The 19141-nt window shown below is 42.9% G+C and overlaps 1 protein-coding gene across 1 annotated transcript in view; it reads left to right on the top strand.

Moving 5' to 3' along the window:
* The first annotated feature begins 717 nt into the window (after positions 1-717).
* The window catches only part of PGM5 (phosphoglucomutase 5), a 182823-nt gene continuing 164399 nt past the window's right edge, over positions 718-19141 (top strand). The window contains exon 1 of the mRNA XM_089692598.1: positions 718-1428. Within this exon, the coding sequence (XP_089548724.1) occupies positions 1171-1428 (258 nt within the window). The 5' untranslated portion in view covers positions 718-1170. The remainder of the gene's footprint in view (positions 1429-19141) is intronic.

Consider the following 19141-nt stretch of genomic DNA (forward strand, 5'->3'; position numbering starts at 1 on the left):
CGGGACTGGTAGGGAGGAAGCCTACAGGACCAAGAAATAAGGTAAATATTTCTTTCTATTACATCTACTCTAGACTAAACTAGCGATAGATCCTAAATATGCAAGGGTTATAGGGAAGAGGCACATGTCATTTTTTAACATCTGATTAGATTTCAGCTTTCTTTTTAGCAAAAGAAAATGCCAAAAATTGCCAATTTTCTACTGCTTGCAAATTTGTTTTAATTGCTACCTAACACACACAGTGTATGGAGACTTGTAGGCAGGTGTCAAATGAGTACCAGCATAGCCTTAGTAAATCATGCTCTAAATATGTCGGTAATTTAGCAGCTCCCAAATTTAAAACCATCCTGTGACTGATAACTTAAAATGTAATTATTGGCAAACAATTTGCAAGCAACCTCAAGAGAAAATGGTTTCTGACCAGTTTGTACAGTTCTCATATTCGCATGCTTGATTTGTTTAATGTAATTATAGTGTATGAAATGTGTTCTGCGTAAAGACTGACAGGGTTTGATCCCCTTGAACAAATGTTTGAGCATACAAAACAGCATCCAGTTACACAGCCAAAGGACAACAATTCTCAGCTTGGTTTTTTACGGGGCTATTTTTGGCACAGGCTTCTGTTGATTGCAAAGGTTTAGCCCTCCCAGTTTTTTTGGCAAAGCCTTGTCCTTGTATCAAAGACTTACATTTGTTATGCATTGTACAGGCTCATGATTCAGGAGAGGGAGGGTGATGTGAGGGATAAGGCTAGGGAGGAGGTAGACAGTAACTGTAGAGGGTTTGTACTGAAGTTTGGAGGCTCATCATCACTCAGTGATCTACAGTCTGACACACTTAAAGAAGACTTCACTAAAGTTCAGAAAGAAGATAGAAGACACACTGGATCTTATGCCTCTATAACCTAAACAAAGTATTCACTACTGGATTTATACTGCTCTGATAGACAGTGACAAGAGGAAACACTTGGCAAACTCGAGGAGTGAGATTTCCAGGACTATCAGGAGTTCAGAGGAAACAATTTGCTGCAGTGGAAGTTTAGGCAGGGAGGAGCTGAATTTGTCCCTCTCTCTCGGGATCCCCTTTATTTTTCTGACAGTTGGCTTGTGTTATTTCTTTTGTACAAGAGTGGAGTAGAGAAAAAGACAAGGATACACTGAAAGGGAGATCATGGAAGTAAATCCTATTCCTGTAGTTACAGTCCAGACAGTCCCCTATGATGACCAGAAGCCAGGGAACAATGGCTTTAGAAAGCCAACATCAGTGTTTGAAAGTAAAAGGAACTATCTGCAGAACTTCATCCAAAGCGTGCTGTCCTCTATAGATCTTCGGGACCGCCAAGGCTGCACCATGGTGGTGGGCAGTGATGGCAGGTACTTCAATAAGACTGCTACAGAGATCATTGTACAGATGGCAGCAGCTAATGGGGTAAGATAGAGCATGTTTGCTGTGATCAATAGCACTTTTCTTCTTAGTTTATTATTGTTCAGGACAGTGTAGATATGCTTTATTTGTCTGTATTTGACTTTGATGTGTGCTTTAATCACTGTAGATTTTAATTCACTATGTGCAGTGGGGATGACCACAATTTACCCGCTCTGCTTGACATTTCTTAGGATGTGACCAACCCTTTTTAAATCTATTGCTGCAAGAGATCTTTAGTCGTAGGCAAAAACAGATCAAACACAGCCACTGTGCTTGCACCTTCGCCAGGTTTTACTGATTCAAAATGTAGCTACTATGTTTAGAACAAATGCTTATGGGGGGATTTACTAAAACTGGATCATCAGAATCTGGTGCAGTGGTGCATGGTAGCCAATCAGCTTCTAACTTCAGTTTGTTAAATTAGGTTTGACAATTCAACCTAGAAGTTGATTGGTTTCTATGCAGAGCTGCACCAGATTTTGCCTAAAGAGATGCATTGGTGTAGCATTGCATTTGATTTCAAAAGTCAGTGTCCAGAAGCAGAGCCCACCTACCTGAACTCTTATGGTCACCATACACGCTTCAGCAAATAATCAATTTTTTTTATGCCACTCTATTCTAATAGGTATGTTCAGTCTATAGTCTACAGCCCATACAACCCATTCAATCGATATGCTACACACTGGGAAGTGAATTTCCCTCAATAATTGGAAGATATGATCATAAGTTATTGATTGCATCTCTGTTTTCAACATACAATGTCATAATCTTATTGAAATACATTCAAATTGATGACCAAATCTTAGTGCTGCCGATCAATGCAAAGTGATTGATATTTTAGCAACATGGATCATTTTGATCTAATCACACAATGATCGATAATAAAATAAAAAATGTGTATGGTGACCATTAGAGCACCAACAGCTTGTCTGCTGTTGTAACAACATATATGCCTGTATGTTGTGCCTGTAAGAAGCACTAGATTTGCTAACTTATATTTTTACAACAATTAAAGCCTATATCTGAAAATCCTGCCTTGCAGCAGGGCTTTGCCCACACTGCAAAGGTCAACTGATCGTTAAGGTCTAAGGGAGAGTAAAAGCATGTTTACTTACCGGATCCTCTGCTCCCCTAACAGATGAAGCTCCCCCATGAGCCAGTGGTGGACTGTTCTTCAGCACAGGGCTATGGACCCTACATTGATCTTGATGACATCACAACCTTAGACTGCTGGAACATGGGGGTGAAGACACTGAGGAGACCAGTCCAGCAGCACTGAGGAGCCAAGGGTCAGGAAAGTAAATCTACTTTTCCATGCCACCTAGACCTAAATAAACAGTTAACCCTTGCAGTGAGGGTGCAGCCTCACTACATGGGACAATTTTATTATTTCCTGGAGCTAGACTTTAAAGGATAGGTTCACCTTTTGTTAAAAAATAATAAATGCACATTTTTTTGCAGGTAAAACAATGTGCATGTATTATTTTTTGCTGCAGGAGCCTCTGAAACATTGCACCAGCGATCAGCAGAACGCTGGTGTCATGCAGGTCTCCTGCAGATCTGTCAGTATATCTGCTTGCCCATACGGAATGTACAGGCAAGCAAACATACTGACAGGAAGACTCAAGGAACTACCTCAGCGCTCCATAGTGCCGTGGTAGTTCATTCAGAACTACAAGCCGACAGCCACTAAGGCACTAGTTTCTCATTCATAGAACACAGTGGAGGGAGTGGGGGCCGGTACATTCATAACATGTTTTATGTTACACCCTGAATATGGGTGTAACATGTAACGTGTTATGAAACATGGACTTAACCTTTAAAGGGCTGCTCTTTATTTTTACTAAAATATGTAAATATTGAAAGCTGGATAAGCATTTTAGTTTTGTGGAATTATTGTGTTATCCAAAGGATTCTTGTATATCGGTCAATATGTAAAGTGGTAATGCTACAGATTGGTTGAATGTTCACTGAGCTATGGGCAGATAAAAAACTCCTACTATTGTAGATGAGTTTTCATCAATCATTTAATGTACTTTGAAATGTAAACTGTACTGTCTTGACTTCAGATTCTTCTATTCCCCCTGTATAGGAGAAGTAAGGCTGGGAGTGGGAGGGTCAGCGCTAGGAGCTACTCAAGGTATGCTTAGAGTAAGGGTTCATGTACACGGGGCGTTTGGAAAACTCTTCTGAATGATGGAAACTGACTGCTGGAAAACGTAGGTTAAAAAACATTAGTTTAGCTGCGTTTACATACCACATTTATGCACGTTTATGAGCATTTGCATTTAGAAGTGTTTTTAAAAGATAACATCAGGAGACTCTCCCAAATGCCCAGAATGCTCTGAAAAACAATTAACTATTTCAGACATTTTGAGAGGAATAGAGAGAGCAGAAGCAGAGAGATCAGTATGTGTTGAGATTACCGGTCTTTTCTGGTTGTATTCACTATGGATCCCATCATGAGCATGATACAGCACGTTCTACCATTTTTTCCTTCACGTGAAACCTGGAACTGACTGCGCTGGTGTGCTAGGTCATTTTGAGTACCTGGAAAACGCTTTGCATACATTTCTGATGATGAAAAAAGGCTCTGGACAGGATCTGGACATGGAACAGTTAAAAAAAATGCTTCTAAACGCAAATGCTTATAAACGCAATTAACCACATTTACACGTTTACAAGTGTTTGAAAATCTATTCGGGTAAAATCTATTCTTGAATGCAAGTTTGGTGCGTTAAAAAAAACGACTGTAAACTCAACTGCCTGTAAGGACTATGTGTACATGGACACATAGGAAAACATTAGGGAGAGTTCAGGGGCTACTGAAAAAATTGCAGAAAAGCTCCTGAACGTCAGTTTATCAACTGCAGTGTACATGAACCCTAAATATGTGCTGACAGGAGGAGAGAGCAGTGTGAGCCGAGAGATGGCCTCATCAACATGCTGCTACTGTTCTTCATTGCCCAATCAGCAGTCTTCGAGGGCTTTTGATTGGTGTTTTTAAACAAGCTATGCTACTATGGCAATGGATGCCTAGGATTTGTTCATTTACAGGATAGTATAGGTGTCTGGATCAAAACACTGGCTACACAGAACTACACATCCTCAGACAGACAAAACAGTCCCTCTATCTTATTTCAACTGTGTACAGTATTCAGCTAATTGTCTAGAATTTGGCTTTAAGTGAGTGGCTTTGTATTGTGACCTTATAAATCAGCTTAATATTATAGCTACGTTCACATATGCCTCAGAATTAGGGAATTGTTATGTGTTGCATGACCTGCTAGGCACCCTACTACAAGGTCTGAAGCGATGTACTAAGTCAAATGGCTCCGTACACACTTCTGCTTATCTATCAGGCATTGCATCATGCCTTGCTTTCCTTAGTCTAATGATTTCAAATCATTACATTACATCTTGGGTCCTGCTGGTAGAGCACTGATAGTACTAGGCTAACAGAGCCTGTAAAACGTGTGCTGGATGCCCTTCTATATCTAGAGTTTAAGGTAGCCTAATATTGTACATCATATGCTGGTATGTGCAATATGTATATTTTCAGGGACCAATCAGTTAATGGATTGGAAACAGGGCTAAAACGCCATTATTATTGACCACATATCCCCCCAGTAAATGAAAATCCTTATTTTTAAATTGCTTACTGCAATCAACACCATTATAGCACTTGGAAGAATGTCATCTACATACCGTTAATGATATCGTTCACTGTGAAGCTACATTGTGCCTGTTTGTAACAGTCCACTGTGATCAGCATATTATGTTGCTATGGCTGCTAATGCACCTAGTTTCTAAGATGGTCATAGAATTATATTACCCAGGTCACCCTAGCAAGAGCAAAAGTGCCAACAGTGCAAACTGCCACTGTTTGGTTATTCTACTCCTGAGATAATCCTTTTGATCATGTGAGATAAATTCATCTGTTTCAATATAATTCATTATATGGGCAGATGAGGCTGCTGCATAACCATATTTTCCTTACCAACCAGTATCAGAGACATTATTTAGGGAAGGGAAGTTAAGCGCTACAGGCTAAAAATGCATACCTACTTTAGAAAGGCTAGAACCCCTACTGCATTCATTTATATTAGCGAACCATAATCATATCCTAAATTGTGTGTGGAATATGAATATGAGCCTGGCTATAGTTTAATATGTTTAAGATAGACCTTGCTTGAAAAATTAAGGCATGGTTAAGAAGCTACGGGTCGGTCCAAAATCTTGCAAGAATGCACTTCAGAACTGTGCAGCATTTAAGATCCTTAGCTTTCTCAGGATCCTGTAATGTCACTCTTAGTTTAAGCCACTGAGGATGGAGCGTAAGATAAATATCTTGACCTTGTTTGATTTTTAGTTGTGGTTCCGTGATGCAAAGAGCACATTATGTACTGCACTAGTAATCCTATTTCTCTTTGAAACACATTTTTATGCATTAAACATTTTACTACAAGAAAGTGAACAAGTGTGAATGGCCTTCTATAACTCCACCTATATTCCACACACAGGGCTGCTGTTAGAAACCACATGGCCCCATACAGCCAACCTGACAGGGCCCCCCAAAAGAAAAACAAAGCTTACTATGCTTCAGTTATGAATGAACGCAGTGAGCGATTAGTACCGATCACTCATTGTGTTCATTCAGGACAGGAAGGAGCTAGTAAACATGACATATTTACTGGTCTATTCCCCCACTCTCCATTCTGAAGGATCCTATTGTGTGCTTGCAGTCGCCTGTGGAAAAAAGAGGAGAGAAACTGTCAGGGGTGGGCACACATGGGGACCTGGGCAGCAGGGGGGAAACGTATGGTGCACAGGGAGGGTGATGGGCAATTACTGAAACCAATCCCCTGTATGGCTCTCTCTACAGCAGCTGAGAGCCAGCAGGAGGGAAAGGAGAAGCCTGCTTTCAGCTGCTGCAGAGAGAGCCAGGGGATCAGTTCCAGTAATTGCCCCCCAGCCATGCCAATCACCCTCCCTGCCCACATCCAATTCACCCAGTTGCCTGGGCCCCCCTGTTGGTCTGGGCCCCATACAGGAGGACTGGTGGTACCCCCTTCCACCCCCTTTTGGTTGTCTTTTAGGTTTACAGCTGTTAAACTGGGTATGGTAAATACAAAGCAGTGTGACACAGTGAATACCTTACAATCTATTAGCTCCTGTACTTCTTCACACACATTGTGACCCTTCCATTCAACATGCCATTCTCAAATCCTTGGTGCCCTGCACCCAAAACAGCAATATTCAACCTCAAATCCTACATAGCTTCCTGAACCTTCCCCCTTACCTGGCTTTTTATGTGTAACCTAATTGCATGTGATATTGCTAAGCATATACTATATGTACCATCATTGCACTTCTTCATCAAGTGATTTGACACAATGGTAATACAGTGCAGTGATGATCAGAGAGATTTTAAAGAAAGCCTACAAATGTGTGCAACCTGTGTATCCTCAGTTCCTCTGCCACTGGGAACAACAGAATTAATGTCATGGAATAGTACACTTGGTGCAGGTTATAATGCATTGATTGAAAAGTTTGTTTGAAAGGACAGCGCTGCCTACAATCTATCTAAATAAATAATAAAGTGTCAGGTGCATGTGCATTATCATGAACTCACAAAAAAATTACAAAATGATCAAGTTAATAACGTTGTGCTGCATTAGAATGATTCATTTTCTTGATTCGTATAGTATATTCAGATTAGTTTTGTTTATTCGTTATTTTCAAATTGAATCGAAATTTCTCATTTTCGAAGACAGGTATATTTGTTCTATTTTATTCTACTCTGTTCTATTTTTCCTATTCTTTTATTTTCTATTCTACTCTATTACTTTATTTTCTATTCTATTCAGTTCTTTTCAATTTTGTTCTATTCTGTTTTATTATATCCTATTCTATTCTGTTCTGTTTTATTCTATTCTATTCTTTTCTATAAAACAGCCTAAATAGGAATCAGAATCTTATATCACTTTTATACTTTACTGTATTTTTGCAAAATGTTTCCATCAGATCATTAGTTTTGCTATAATTTATTTTAGATTCATTGAAATGTGATACTATTGTGATTTGGAAATTCGGACACATCCTAATCTAGGAATAACGAACATTTTGTTTGAATTTCGATTCGTAACGATATGAAGCGCACATGTCTAAGTCCAAAGAACTTCAAACTCCTTTGATGATGTGATGCACAAACCTCATGAAGTTAAAAACCTTTACCTCCCCAGGGTGATCCAAATCCTCCTTCAAGTGCCACAAGTTTCCCCTCCCAAACACTGCAGCTCATAGCAGGAATGTTTCAGCAACAGGCTGTGCTGTCATTCCACAAAGATGTGGGCAGGGCTGGTTGTGACCAGGTGCTGAGTGATGAGCTACAAGTTTGCAAATCACACAATGTTCTTTGCAACAACACAACTTACAATTAATTGCTTAACAGGAGGCCATCATTCTACTTTAATGCAGAGGCAGCTCTTTATTTTGTCAAATTTGGTGGTTGCCTAAGGCCTCGCGCTCACAGGGACCCTACAGCTGTCAAATTTGCCTAATGCATTACCTCAGTTTTTAGCACTGCAGCAGGGCTCAGGAGTCCGCTGAATGAGCAGGGCAGTCCAGCGGGAGGCAGTATCTTCTGTTCCAACTGCCAGTTGGGCTGTCACCACCTGTCCTCAGCCTCCCTGAGTGGCTTTGCCTCCCCCTGCTTCCCAGCCGGGACTCTGTGGCTTGGAGTGGGTCGGGTGCACAGTGAACTGTGCTGTCTTTGGCTATGGGACCCCTGCAGATTCCCCCCTCCTGCACTGTCACAGTGACAGTGTCACTGTAGAAGCAGCAGCTGTTGATCCTCCGGCTGATTACTGAACCAGTGGGCGCTGTTGTAACCTGCTCTTCTCAAGCTCACCACTTTTGAGAAAAGATTGGAGCTATGCTGGAGTCCTGTGGAGAAAGAACCAATCTGCCGTGGAAACCAAGAAGGGGCAGAGACAAAGCAGAACTAAGCAGGAGAAGGTAATCTGGATAATGTGCACAAGGAAGAGATTTTTACTGCAAGGGCCCGCCTCTCCATCTCTCTTTCTCTCCCTCCCTCTCTCTCTTTCTCTCCCTCTCTCTCCCTCCCTCTCTCTCTCTCCCTTCCCCTCTTCTCTTTCTCTCTCCCTCCCTCTCTCTCCCCCCTCCCTCCCTCTCTCTCCCACTCCCTCCCTCTCTCTCCCACTCCCTCCCTCTCTCTCTCCTTCCCTCCCTCTCTCTCCCCTCCCTCTCTCTCCCCCTCCCTTCCTCCCTCTCTTTCCCTCCATCTTCCTCTCTCTCTCCCTGTCTCTTTTTTCCCTTGTTTCTCTCCCCCTCTTCTCTCCTATCTCTCCCCCTCCCCCTCTCTCAATAACTCTCTTTCTCTCCCTCTTTCTCACCCCCTCCCTTTCCCTCTCTCACCTTCCCCCCTATATTTCACCCTCTCTCTCTTTGTCCTCCCTCTCCCCCTATCTCTCTCCCTCCCCTCCTCTCTCTCTCACCCTCTCTCTCCCCTCTTTGTCTCCTCTCTCTCTGTGCTGGGATCACCCCACTCTCCTTCCTCTGCGGATGTGGAATGACTCAGTGACACCCTCTCACCATTTTCCATGGGCACAGGGGAAATTTCTGAAGGGGTTGTCACCTTTCTGGGTCCCAGATGTTGTATTGGCTGCATGTGTCTGATGGGTGAGGAGGGTGCCCTTGAAGTGGTGCTGATTGCCTGTGTGCTTTGAGCTGTACAAGGAGGGAGGCTGCCTCCATTATACCATAGCATTCCAGGAAGGCTCTTCGTCTACTAGATTCATGCATCTTTCTGCAGCCATTTTTATTGCTTGAATTATTTTTCCCATTATGGGCGTAAGTGGGGCCTCATGTCTAAGTTTTGCCTAAGGCCTCACAAAGCCTAGAGCCGCCTCTGCTTTAATGTTGTTTTATTGTCTTTTACACAGTTGTTTGGGGCCCGGATTCATATCTTAGTGATCGGAGTTCATGTGACTGGAATGCAGTGTGACAGATCCATCCGAGCTCCGGGATGGATCAGCTGCATTGCCATCACTCTCTGCTCCTCCACTCTCTGCCTCTATATTCCCAAAGGGGGAATATTATTTATTACTGAATGCTTAACAATTTGGATGTTTAGCCAGTGGATACATAAACCCTATTAAGGGTATTTTATAAACCCACAGTTGGCACAGTTTATTTATCTAGGGGAAATAAAATCATCTAAAAACGTTTTGTACTGTCTATGTGTGGAGTACACTTGCAGGAAATGCATATTATTTAACATATTTTACATATTTGGAAAGATATATATATAAAAATAAATTATGAACAATATTAAAAAATATAAAATTAATTATTTAAAATACATAATCAATATTCAAAATTGCAGATGTGCGAAATTATCGGTAATAATATATATCCCTATGTAAAAGTACTATATCCTATAATAAGTACCGCTACGTAATAAAGTATAATATTAAATGATGTCTACATTCTGCCTATAACTGGATACCTATATCTACTACCACTGCTACCATAATTAGAGATGAGCGAATCGAAGTAGGCGAAGTGGAATTCGTTTCGAATATTAGGAAAATTTCGATTCGCGTCGAATCCGAAAATAAGCAGACTTCGGATGCGCGAATCGAAATTTTTCCTAAAATGGCGGCGACATGTGCGGCGACGGAGCGGGGATGTCTGGGAAGGCGCGCAGACAAGACACGCTGACCCATAATGCATTCATTCATGACATTAGCCAATCAGCAGCCAGCCAGCCAGCACAGTGTAATGGTCGAGCTATAAATAGCGGCCATTTTAGAATTCTCCATTTGCCTCCAGTCATTCAACAGAGGCAGACCTGGCTGTATGCAGGGAGAGAGTTAGGGACACAGAAACGTTACTTAGGGACAGAGAAACGTAAGTTAGGGCCACAGAATCGTTACTTAGGGCCACAGAAACGTTTACTTAGGGCCACAGAATCGTTAGTTAGGGCCACAGAAACGTTACTTAGGGACACAGAATTGTTACTCAGGGACAGACAGAATTGTTACTGAGGGATACAGAATTATTACCGAGGGCCACAGAATCGTTACTTAGGGCCACAGAAACGTTACTTAGGGCCACAGAATTGTTACTTAGGGACAGACACAGAATTGTTACTGAGGGACACAGATTTGTTACTGAGGGCCACAGAATCGTTACTTAGGGCCACAGAATTGTTACTTAGGGACAGACACAGAATTGTTACTGAGGGACACAGATTTGTTACTGAGGGCCACAGAATCGTTACTTAGGGCCACAGAAACGTTACTTAGGGCCACAGAATTGTTACTTAGGGACAGACACAGAATTGTTACTGAGGGCCACAGAATCGTTACTTAGGGCCACAGAATTGTTACTTAGGGACAGACACAGAATTGTTAGTGAGGGACACAGATTTGTTACTGAGGGCCACAGAATCGTTACTTAGGGCCACAGAAACGTTACTTAGGGCCACAGAATTGTTACTTAGGGACAGACACAGAATTGTTACTGAGGGACACAGATTTGTTACTGAGGGCCACAGAATCGTTACTTAGGGCCACAGAATTGTTACTTAGGGACAGACACAGAATTGTTATTGAGGGACACAGAATTGTTACTGAGGGCCACAGAACCGTTACTTAGGGCCACAGAAACGTTACTTAGGGCCACAGAATTGTTACTTAGGGACAGACACAGAATTGTTATTGAGGGACACAGAATTGTTACTGAGGGCCACAGAACCGTTACTTAGGGCCACAGAACCGTTACTTAGGGCCACAGAAACGTTACTTAGGGACAGACACAGAATTGTTACTGAGGGACACAGAAACGTTACTTAGGGCCACAGAATCGTTACTTAGGGCCACAGAAACGTTACTTAGGACCACAGAAACGTTACTTAGGGCCACAGAAACGTTACTTAGGGCCACAGAATTGTTACTTAGGGACAGACACAGAATTGTTACTGAGGGCCACAGAATTGTTACTGAGGGCCACAGAACCGTTACTTAGGGCCACAGAACCGTTACTTAGGGCTACAGAAACGTTACTTAGGGCTACAGAAACATTACTTAGGGCCACAGAATCGTTACTTAGGGCCACAGAATCGTTACTTAGGGACACAGAAACGTTACTTAGGGCCACAGAAACTTTACTTAGGGCCACAGAATTGTTACTTAGGGACAGACACAGAATTGTTACTGAGGGATACAGAATTGTTACTGAGGGACACAGAACCGTTACTTAGAGCCACAGAAACGTTACTTAGGGCCACAGAAACGTTACTTAGGGCCACAGAATCGTTACTTAGGGCCACAGAAACGTTACTTAGGGCCACAGAATTGTTACTCAGGGACAGACACAGAATTCTTACTGAGGGACAGACACAGAATTGTTACTCAGGGACACAGAATTGTTACTCAGGGACACAGAATTGTTACTGAGGGACACAGAATTGTTACTGAGGGACACAGAATTGTTACTCAGGGACACAGAATTGTTACTGAGGGACACAGAATTGTTACTGAGGGACACAGAATTGTTACTCAGGGACAGACACAGAATTGTTACTCAGGGACACAGAATTGTTACTGAGGGCCACAGAACTGTTACTTAGGGCCACAGAAACGTTACTCAGGGACACAGAATTGTTACTCAGGGACAGACACAGAATTGTTACTCAGGGACAGACACAGAATTGTTACTGAGGGACACAGAATTGTTACTGAGGGCCACAGAACTGTTACTTAGGGCCACAGAAACGTTACTCAGGGACACAGAAATGTTAATCAGGGACAGACACAGAATTCTTACTCAGGGACAGACAGAATTGTTACTCAGGGACACATAATTGTTACTGAGGGACACAGAATTGTTACTGAGGGACACAGAATTGTTACTGAGGGCCACAGAACTGTTACTTAGGGCCACAGAAACGTTACTCAGGGACACAGAATTGTTAATCAGGGACAGACACAGAATTGTTACTCAGGGACAGACACAGAATTGTTACTCAGGGACACAGAATTGTTACTGAGGGACACAGAATTGTTACTGAGGGACACAGAATTGTTACTGAGGGACACAGAATTGTTACTCAGGGACAGACACAGAATTGTTACTCAGGGACAGACACAGAATTGTTACTGAGGGACACAGAATTGTTACTGAGGGCCACAGAACTGTTACTTAGGGCCACAGAAACGTTACTCAGGGACACAGAATTGTTACTCAGGGACAGACACAGAATTGTTACTCAGGGACAGACACAGAATTGTTACTGAGGGACACAGAATTGTTACTGAGGGACACAGAATTGTTACTGAGGGCCACAGAACTGTTACTTAGGGCCACAGAAACATTACTCAGGGACACAGAATTGTTAATCAGTGACAGACACAGAATTCTTACTCAGGGACAGACAGAATTGTTACTCAGGGACACAGAATTGTTACTGAGGGACACAGAATTGTTACTGAGGGCCACAGAATCGTTACTTAGGGCCACAGAAACGTTACTTAGGGCCACAGAAATGTTACTTAGGGCAACAGAAACGTTACTTAGGGACACAGAATTGTTACTCAGGGACAGACACAGAATTGTTACTCAGGGACAGACACAGAATTGTTACTCAGGGACACAGAATTCTTACTGAGGGACACAGAATTGTTACTGAGGGACACAGAATTGTTACTGAGGGACACAGAATTGTTACTCAGGGACACAGAATTGTTACTCAGGGACAGACACAGAATTGTTACTCAGGGACAGACACAGAATTGTTACTGAGGGACACAGAATTGTTACTGAGGGACACAGAATTGTTACTGAGGGCCACAGAACTGTTACTTAGGGCCACAGAAACGTTACTCAGGGACACAGAATTGTTACTCAGGGACAGACACAGAATTGTTACTCAGGGACACAGAATCGTTGAATTAAAGAGTATGTCAGACAACATGCAGAGGAGTGGCAGAGGAGGCAATGTTTTAGGAGCGAGCAGACGTGGCAGCAGAGGAAGGGGTCGAGGCAGCACTATTCGCAGCCAGAGGCCAGTGCTCCCGGTGTCATCCAGTACAGTGAGGAAGAGCTAACAGAGGGCGGTCAGGAACGGGGGGAGACATCCGCCTCTTCAGCAGCCAGGCGAAGAAGAAGTAGTGGCGAGGAGAGTGGCTCGGTAGCCGGTCTAGAGACAGGTCTGTCTCCTGACCCACACGCAGCCGAGGGGGCTAGTAGTGAGGCGGAGACCCTAATTGATGATGATGAGGCTGATCGCACTTGGCAGCCTCGTCGTCATCAGGCTATTGCTTCCGCATCATCAGGAGAAGAGGGTGGCAGCTTGGCAGCGAGCAAAACAGTCGGTGGGTTGTCTCCATCGCCACACTCTGCCATGTGCCACTTTCAGGTCTCCTCACACACTGCTGGTGTGTTCCATTTTTTGTCATAGGGTGCTGGCAGATTACGGGCCTCCCATAGCTGCTGCCAGGCCCCTAATCTGCCATGGGCCCCTATACCGCCTCCTCATGCTGCTGCCAAGTCCAGAGTCTGTCATGGGTCCCTGTACGGCCTCCCATTGCTGCTGTCTCCATCGCCACACTCTGCCATGTGCCACTTTCAGGTCTCCTCACACTGCTGGTGTGTTGAATTTTTTGACATAGGGTGCTGGCAGATTACGGGCCTCCCATAGCTGCTGCCAGGCCCCTAATCTGCCATGGGCCCCTATACCGCCTCCTCATGCTGCTGCCAAGTCCAGAGTCTGTCATGGGTCCCTGTACGGCCTCCCATTGCTGTTGTCTCCATCGCCACACTCTGCCATGTGCCACTTTCAGGTCTCCTCACACTGCTGGTGTGTTGAATTTTTTGACATTGGGTGCTGGCAGATTACGGGCCTCCCATAGCTGCTGCCAGGCCCCTAATCTGCCATGGGCCCCTGTACCGCCTCCTCATGCTGCTGCCAGGTCCACAGTGTCTCATGCCATGTGCCACTTTCACGTCTCCTCACACTGCTGGTGTGTTCAATTTTTTGACATAGGGTGCTGGCAGATTACGGGCCTCCTATAGCTGCTGCCAGGCCCCTAATCTGCCATGGGCCCCTATACCGCCTCCTCATGCTGCTGCCAGGTCCAGAGTCTCTCATGGGTCCCTGTTCGGCCTCCCATTGCTGCTGTCTCCATCGCCACACTCTGCCATGTGCCACTTTCAGGTCTCCTCACACACTGCTGGTGTGTTGAATTTTTTGACATAGGGTGCTGGCAGATTACGGGCCTCCCATTGCTGCTGCCAGGCCCGTAATCTGCCATGGGCCCCTATACCGCCTCCTCATGCTGCTGCCAGGTCCAGAGTCTCTCATGGGTCCCTGTACGGCCTCCCATTGCTGCTGTCTCCATCGCCACACTCTGCCATGTGCCACTTTCAGGTCTCCTCACACTGCTGGTGGGTTCCATTTTTTGTCATAGGGTGCTGGCAGATTACGGGCCTCCCATAGCTGCTGCCAGGCCCCTAATCTGCCATGGGCCCCCGTACCGACTCCTCATGCTGCTGCCAGGCCCGTAATCTGTCATGGGCCCCTGTTGTCGCTTGTTGGCATATTCCGCTCGTTCAGATGCTCCTTCTCCTGCTACTCCTCTTCACGGATTCCGTCAGCAGTCTTTCTTGGAATCCGTTTCCAAGAGACAACAGTTTGCGAGCACGCACCCGACGGTGCAGAAGCTGAACGTCCTCCTGTCCAAGTTGCTGCTGCCAGGCTCGTAATCTGTCATGCGCCCCTGTACCGCCTCCTCATGCTGCTGCCAGGTCCAGAGTGTGTCATGGGTCCCTGTACGGCCTCCCATTGCTGCTGCCAGGCCCGTAATCTGCCATGGGCCCCCGTACCAACTCCTCATGCTGCTGCCAGGCCCGTAATCTGTCATGGGCCCCTGTACCGCCTCGTCATGCTGCTGCCAGGTCCAGAGTGTGTCATGGGTCCCTGTACGGCCTCCCATTGCTGCTGTCTCCATCGCCACACTCTGCCATGTGCCACTTTCAGGTCTCCTCACACTGCTGGTGGTTTCCATTTTTGTCATAGGGTGCTGTATGGCCTCCCATTGCTGCTGCCTCCACCGCCACACTGTGGCTCCACACTCTGGTTTTGGCCCCGTGACTGCCCAAATGAGTGAAGTGTGTGGTGATTCTAAGATCGACGGCACTCATCTGCATGTCATACTGACTGTCAGTATTATTTCTCTTCCCCAGCAGACTCCAAGGGCATTTAAATTAAAGGTACAGTGTTCTGCACTAATATAAAGTCTCTCTGAAGCCTAGAAACACCCTTTTATAAGTTAAATTCGCAGCGAATATATTTGACTCGAATCGAAATTTTTCCACGAATTCGCCGAATCGGTCGAATCGAATTTTTGAATACTTCGCTCATCTCTAACCATAATGTTGCTAATTGAAAAATTACCTTTGGGCACCATACTTGAATATTATCCTAATAAAGATAAAGATTTATTATTTGATGCAAAGATGAAAAGTTAAATTGACTGTGCAAAAGAAAGATTTAAAAAAAAACATTTTTTAAATTGTTCTAAAATAAATAATACATCAGACCAATACTTCTTTCTGGGCCTATGCTATGTTAAAATGTTCCTATGATTAAATGAGAGGAATATATACTATAATAATCGACAAGATTGTATATTTGAAATTTTAAAATATTATAATCATAATACCCAGAGGTGGATGACCAGATCTACTACCACTACTGAGTATGAATAAAATATAAGTAATTGTAGACATTAAATTGATTATTCTAAAAAAGGTGTAATACTGATATGCATGGAGGTAGAATATATTTTAATAATTGCTAATGAAACAGGATAGATCAAATTCCTTGTTGAGGCCCTTTGGAGCTAGACTCTTCATCTCATGAATCCATCTGGATTATTTTTTGCTTAATTCTCTGATTTTGTTGTCCCCTCTCCAGTGACTAATATGTTTTCAATGCCCCAAAATTGCAAATGACCAGCGTCCTTATTGTGGTATGTGTGGAAATGCTGTAATAGATGGTGGCAAACTTAGCGCCCATTGCCACTCCAAAAAATATTCATCTTTATACCAAAAATAATTATGAGGTAAACAAAATCTTAATCATTTTATGACAAATCTTTGGTGTTTCAATGGTAGTTGGGAATATTTATTGAGGGCCCACTTTGCTACCTCAATGGCTCCTTCATGGTTAATTCCATTTATGATGGGCCTTCCTGGTGGTTTATTAATGTCTTTATGTATTTTAGGAACCATATAAATGATAGGTAATTTGCACGTAGATGGTACAAGGTACTTCTCTTCTTTATTATTTAGTATACCTTTTTTTCTTCCATACTGGACTAGCTTTAACAATTCTTTTTTGTATGCTTTAGTGGGCTTATTATTAAGTTTGCTGTATGTATTGGTATCATTAAGCATATCATTCATAGTTGATTCATAGTACTCCCTGGAGAGTATTACCATGCCTCCACCTTTATCTGCTGGGTGGATGACTATATCCTTTCTTTCCTTGAGTGATTTCATTCCTTTTTTAAGGTCTCCTATTTCTTTGTATTTTTTAATCTGTAAAGCCTCTAAATCCTCAATAACCAATTTTCTAAACATGTCTACATACCTATTGTCTGTGATATTGGGGTTGAAAGTATATTTAGTTTTTAAAGTAGTGTGATATGTACCTTCCTGCTCTCTGGTGTTAGCGGGGATTAAACTGGGATTCTGGGCATAATACTTTTTAATATGAAAATTCCTTACTAATTTCTGAATGCCAATATAAGTATCAAACTTATTTAAATTTTGAGTGGGTGCAAATTTTAACCCCTTATCTAGAGTGTAAATTCCTTATTTTGTAAGGGGTACGCCACTCAAGTTGAAAATGCCCTCTCCTGTTAATCCCTTTTTTGTTGTTTCCCTCTTCCTCCTCTGCAGCCTCTTTTATTGGTCTTTCCCTGGGTTCTCCCCTCTCTTGGGGGGGGGGGGGGTTGGCTTCACCCTAAAAAAGGATTAGGGATGGGGGATTCTGGTTCTTCTGATGCTAGGGGTGAATATCTGTTGTGAAGCGGTACTGAGTAAGGTTTGTAAGTGGGTTTCTTGTAATATTGTGGCCTTTGTGGTTTTGGTTTGTGATGGCCATACCCCTGATTGGCATGGCCATATGCTCCATATCTCCCATAGTTTTGATATTCCTGATGTGCCCTGGGTTGATATCCTCTATATTGGTTGTTATATGGTGGCCTCCCACCTTGAGGTGGATAGTATGATGGTGTTCTATAAGGAGCTGAATTAGGCTTCCAATTATTATTACCCCTCCTGTATTGCTGAGATGTGTATTCATTATAATATTGGTGTTTATCTTCTCTGCTCATTTCTAGGTGTATGGTGTATGGGAGTTTTAAAAACCCCAAATTTTCTTTTTTGGGGGATAAGTTGCTGGCTGTGTTTTTTTCCAGTGTTGATTCTGTTGATTTTAATTCATTATTCACTAAGTTTATTTGCCATTTAAACACTTGTTTCTGTTGGTAATCCTGAATTACTCGTTGGTATTTTTTCTTTTTCTCATTTTTATTTTCTAAATCTTTCTTCTGTACATTTTTATATAGTTCATTCATTAATATTCCAAATTCTGATTGTTCTTTAACCTCCTTAGCGGTATTCCCGAGTGTAGCTCGGGGTAACATTTCAGTACCAAGAGCGGTAACCCCGAGCTACACTCGGGAATACCATGCGGCACTGCTCCGGCATTTGTTCTTCACTTACCTTACCCTGCGCTCCCGCGATGTGTCTCCTGCAGCGTCCCTGGCCATCTCCTCCGGCCGATGCCGGCATCCGGCTTCTGTGTCCTGTCCCTGTGATGTCGGGACGTACGGGCGCCGCCGGCGGCGGGAAATTTAAAAATTTTAAAAAATGTCTTTTTTTTTTTTTTACATTTTACATAGTAAAACATTGCTGTCTCAACCAATTTCACATACATATTGTCCCTAGTGCTGTGTTCTGCGCCCTGCCTGCATTTTGTCTGTTCTTTCTGCCTGGAAACTGAGAAATGTCCATGTCGTCCAAAAAGTGTCCCTTTAGGTCAAAAGCGGTTTTAGACCGGCTAGAGAACAGCGATAGTAAATCAGAACCACTTGCAGAATTGAGTGATAATGATTCGTGGGGGAAATTCGTCATCAGACACGGAAAACGATTTTGCGACTGAGCTCAGCAATGTGCAAACTTGGCGCTATATTTCAAATTTCAGTGTTTTTGGTTTGATTATATTATTGAATTAATTTTTTTATTATTTTTATATTATTTTTATGATTATTTATTAAATTATAATTTATGATTTTGCGTTTCAAATTTTATCATATGTTTATGTTTACTAGACTCTTGTTCGGACAGATTTCAGTGAGTTTTTCCTAAAAATTACAGGCCTACAATTAAAAAAATACATATTTCCATGCAAAAAAATGGTACTGCTTTCAGCACCAAAAATCTGAAATAATCATACCGCCAGGGAGGTTAAGTGATTCTACTTTATCTTTGTACTCAATAATTTGTGCTTCAATTTTTCTAATTTTCATTTGTTTTCTTTTTATTAGGAATTGTAATACCTCCATACCCTTTTCACTAAAGAAATTGTATCACTCATGTATATCATCTTCTTCTA

The sequence above is a fragment of the Staurois parvus genome, unplaced genomic scaffold (genome assembly GCF_062004578.1).
Source record: "Staurois parvus isolate SC_StPar_1 unplaced genomic scaffold, SC_StPar_1.0 ptg000596l, whole genome shotgun sequence".
Taxonomy (NCBI): domain Eukaryota; kingdom Metazoa; phylum Chordata; class Amphibia; order Anura; family Ranidae; genus Staurois; species Staurois parvus.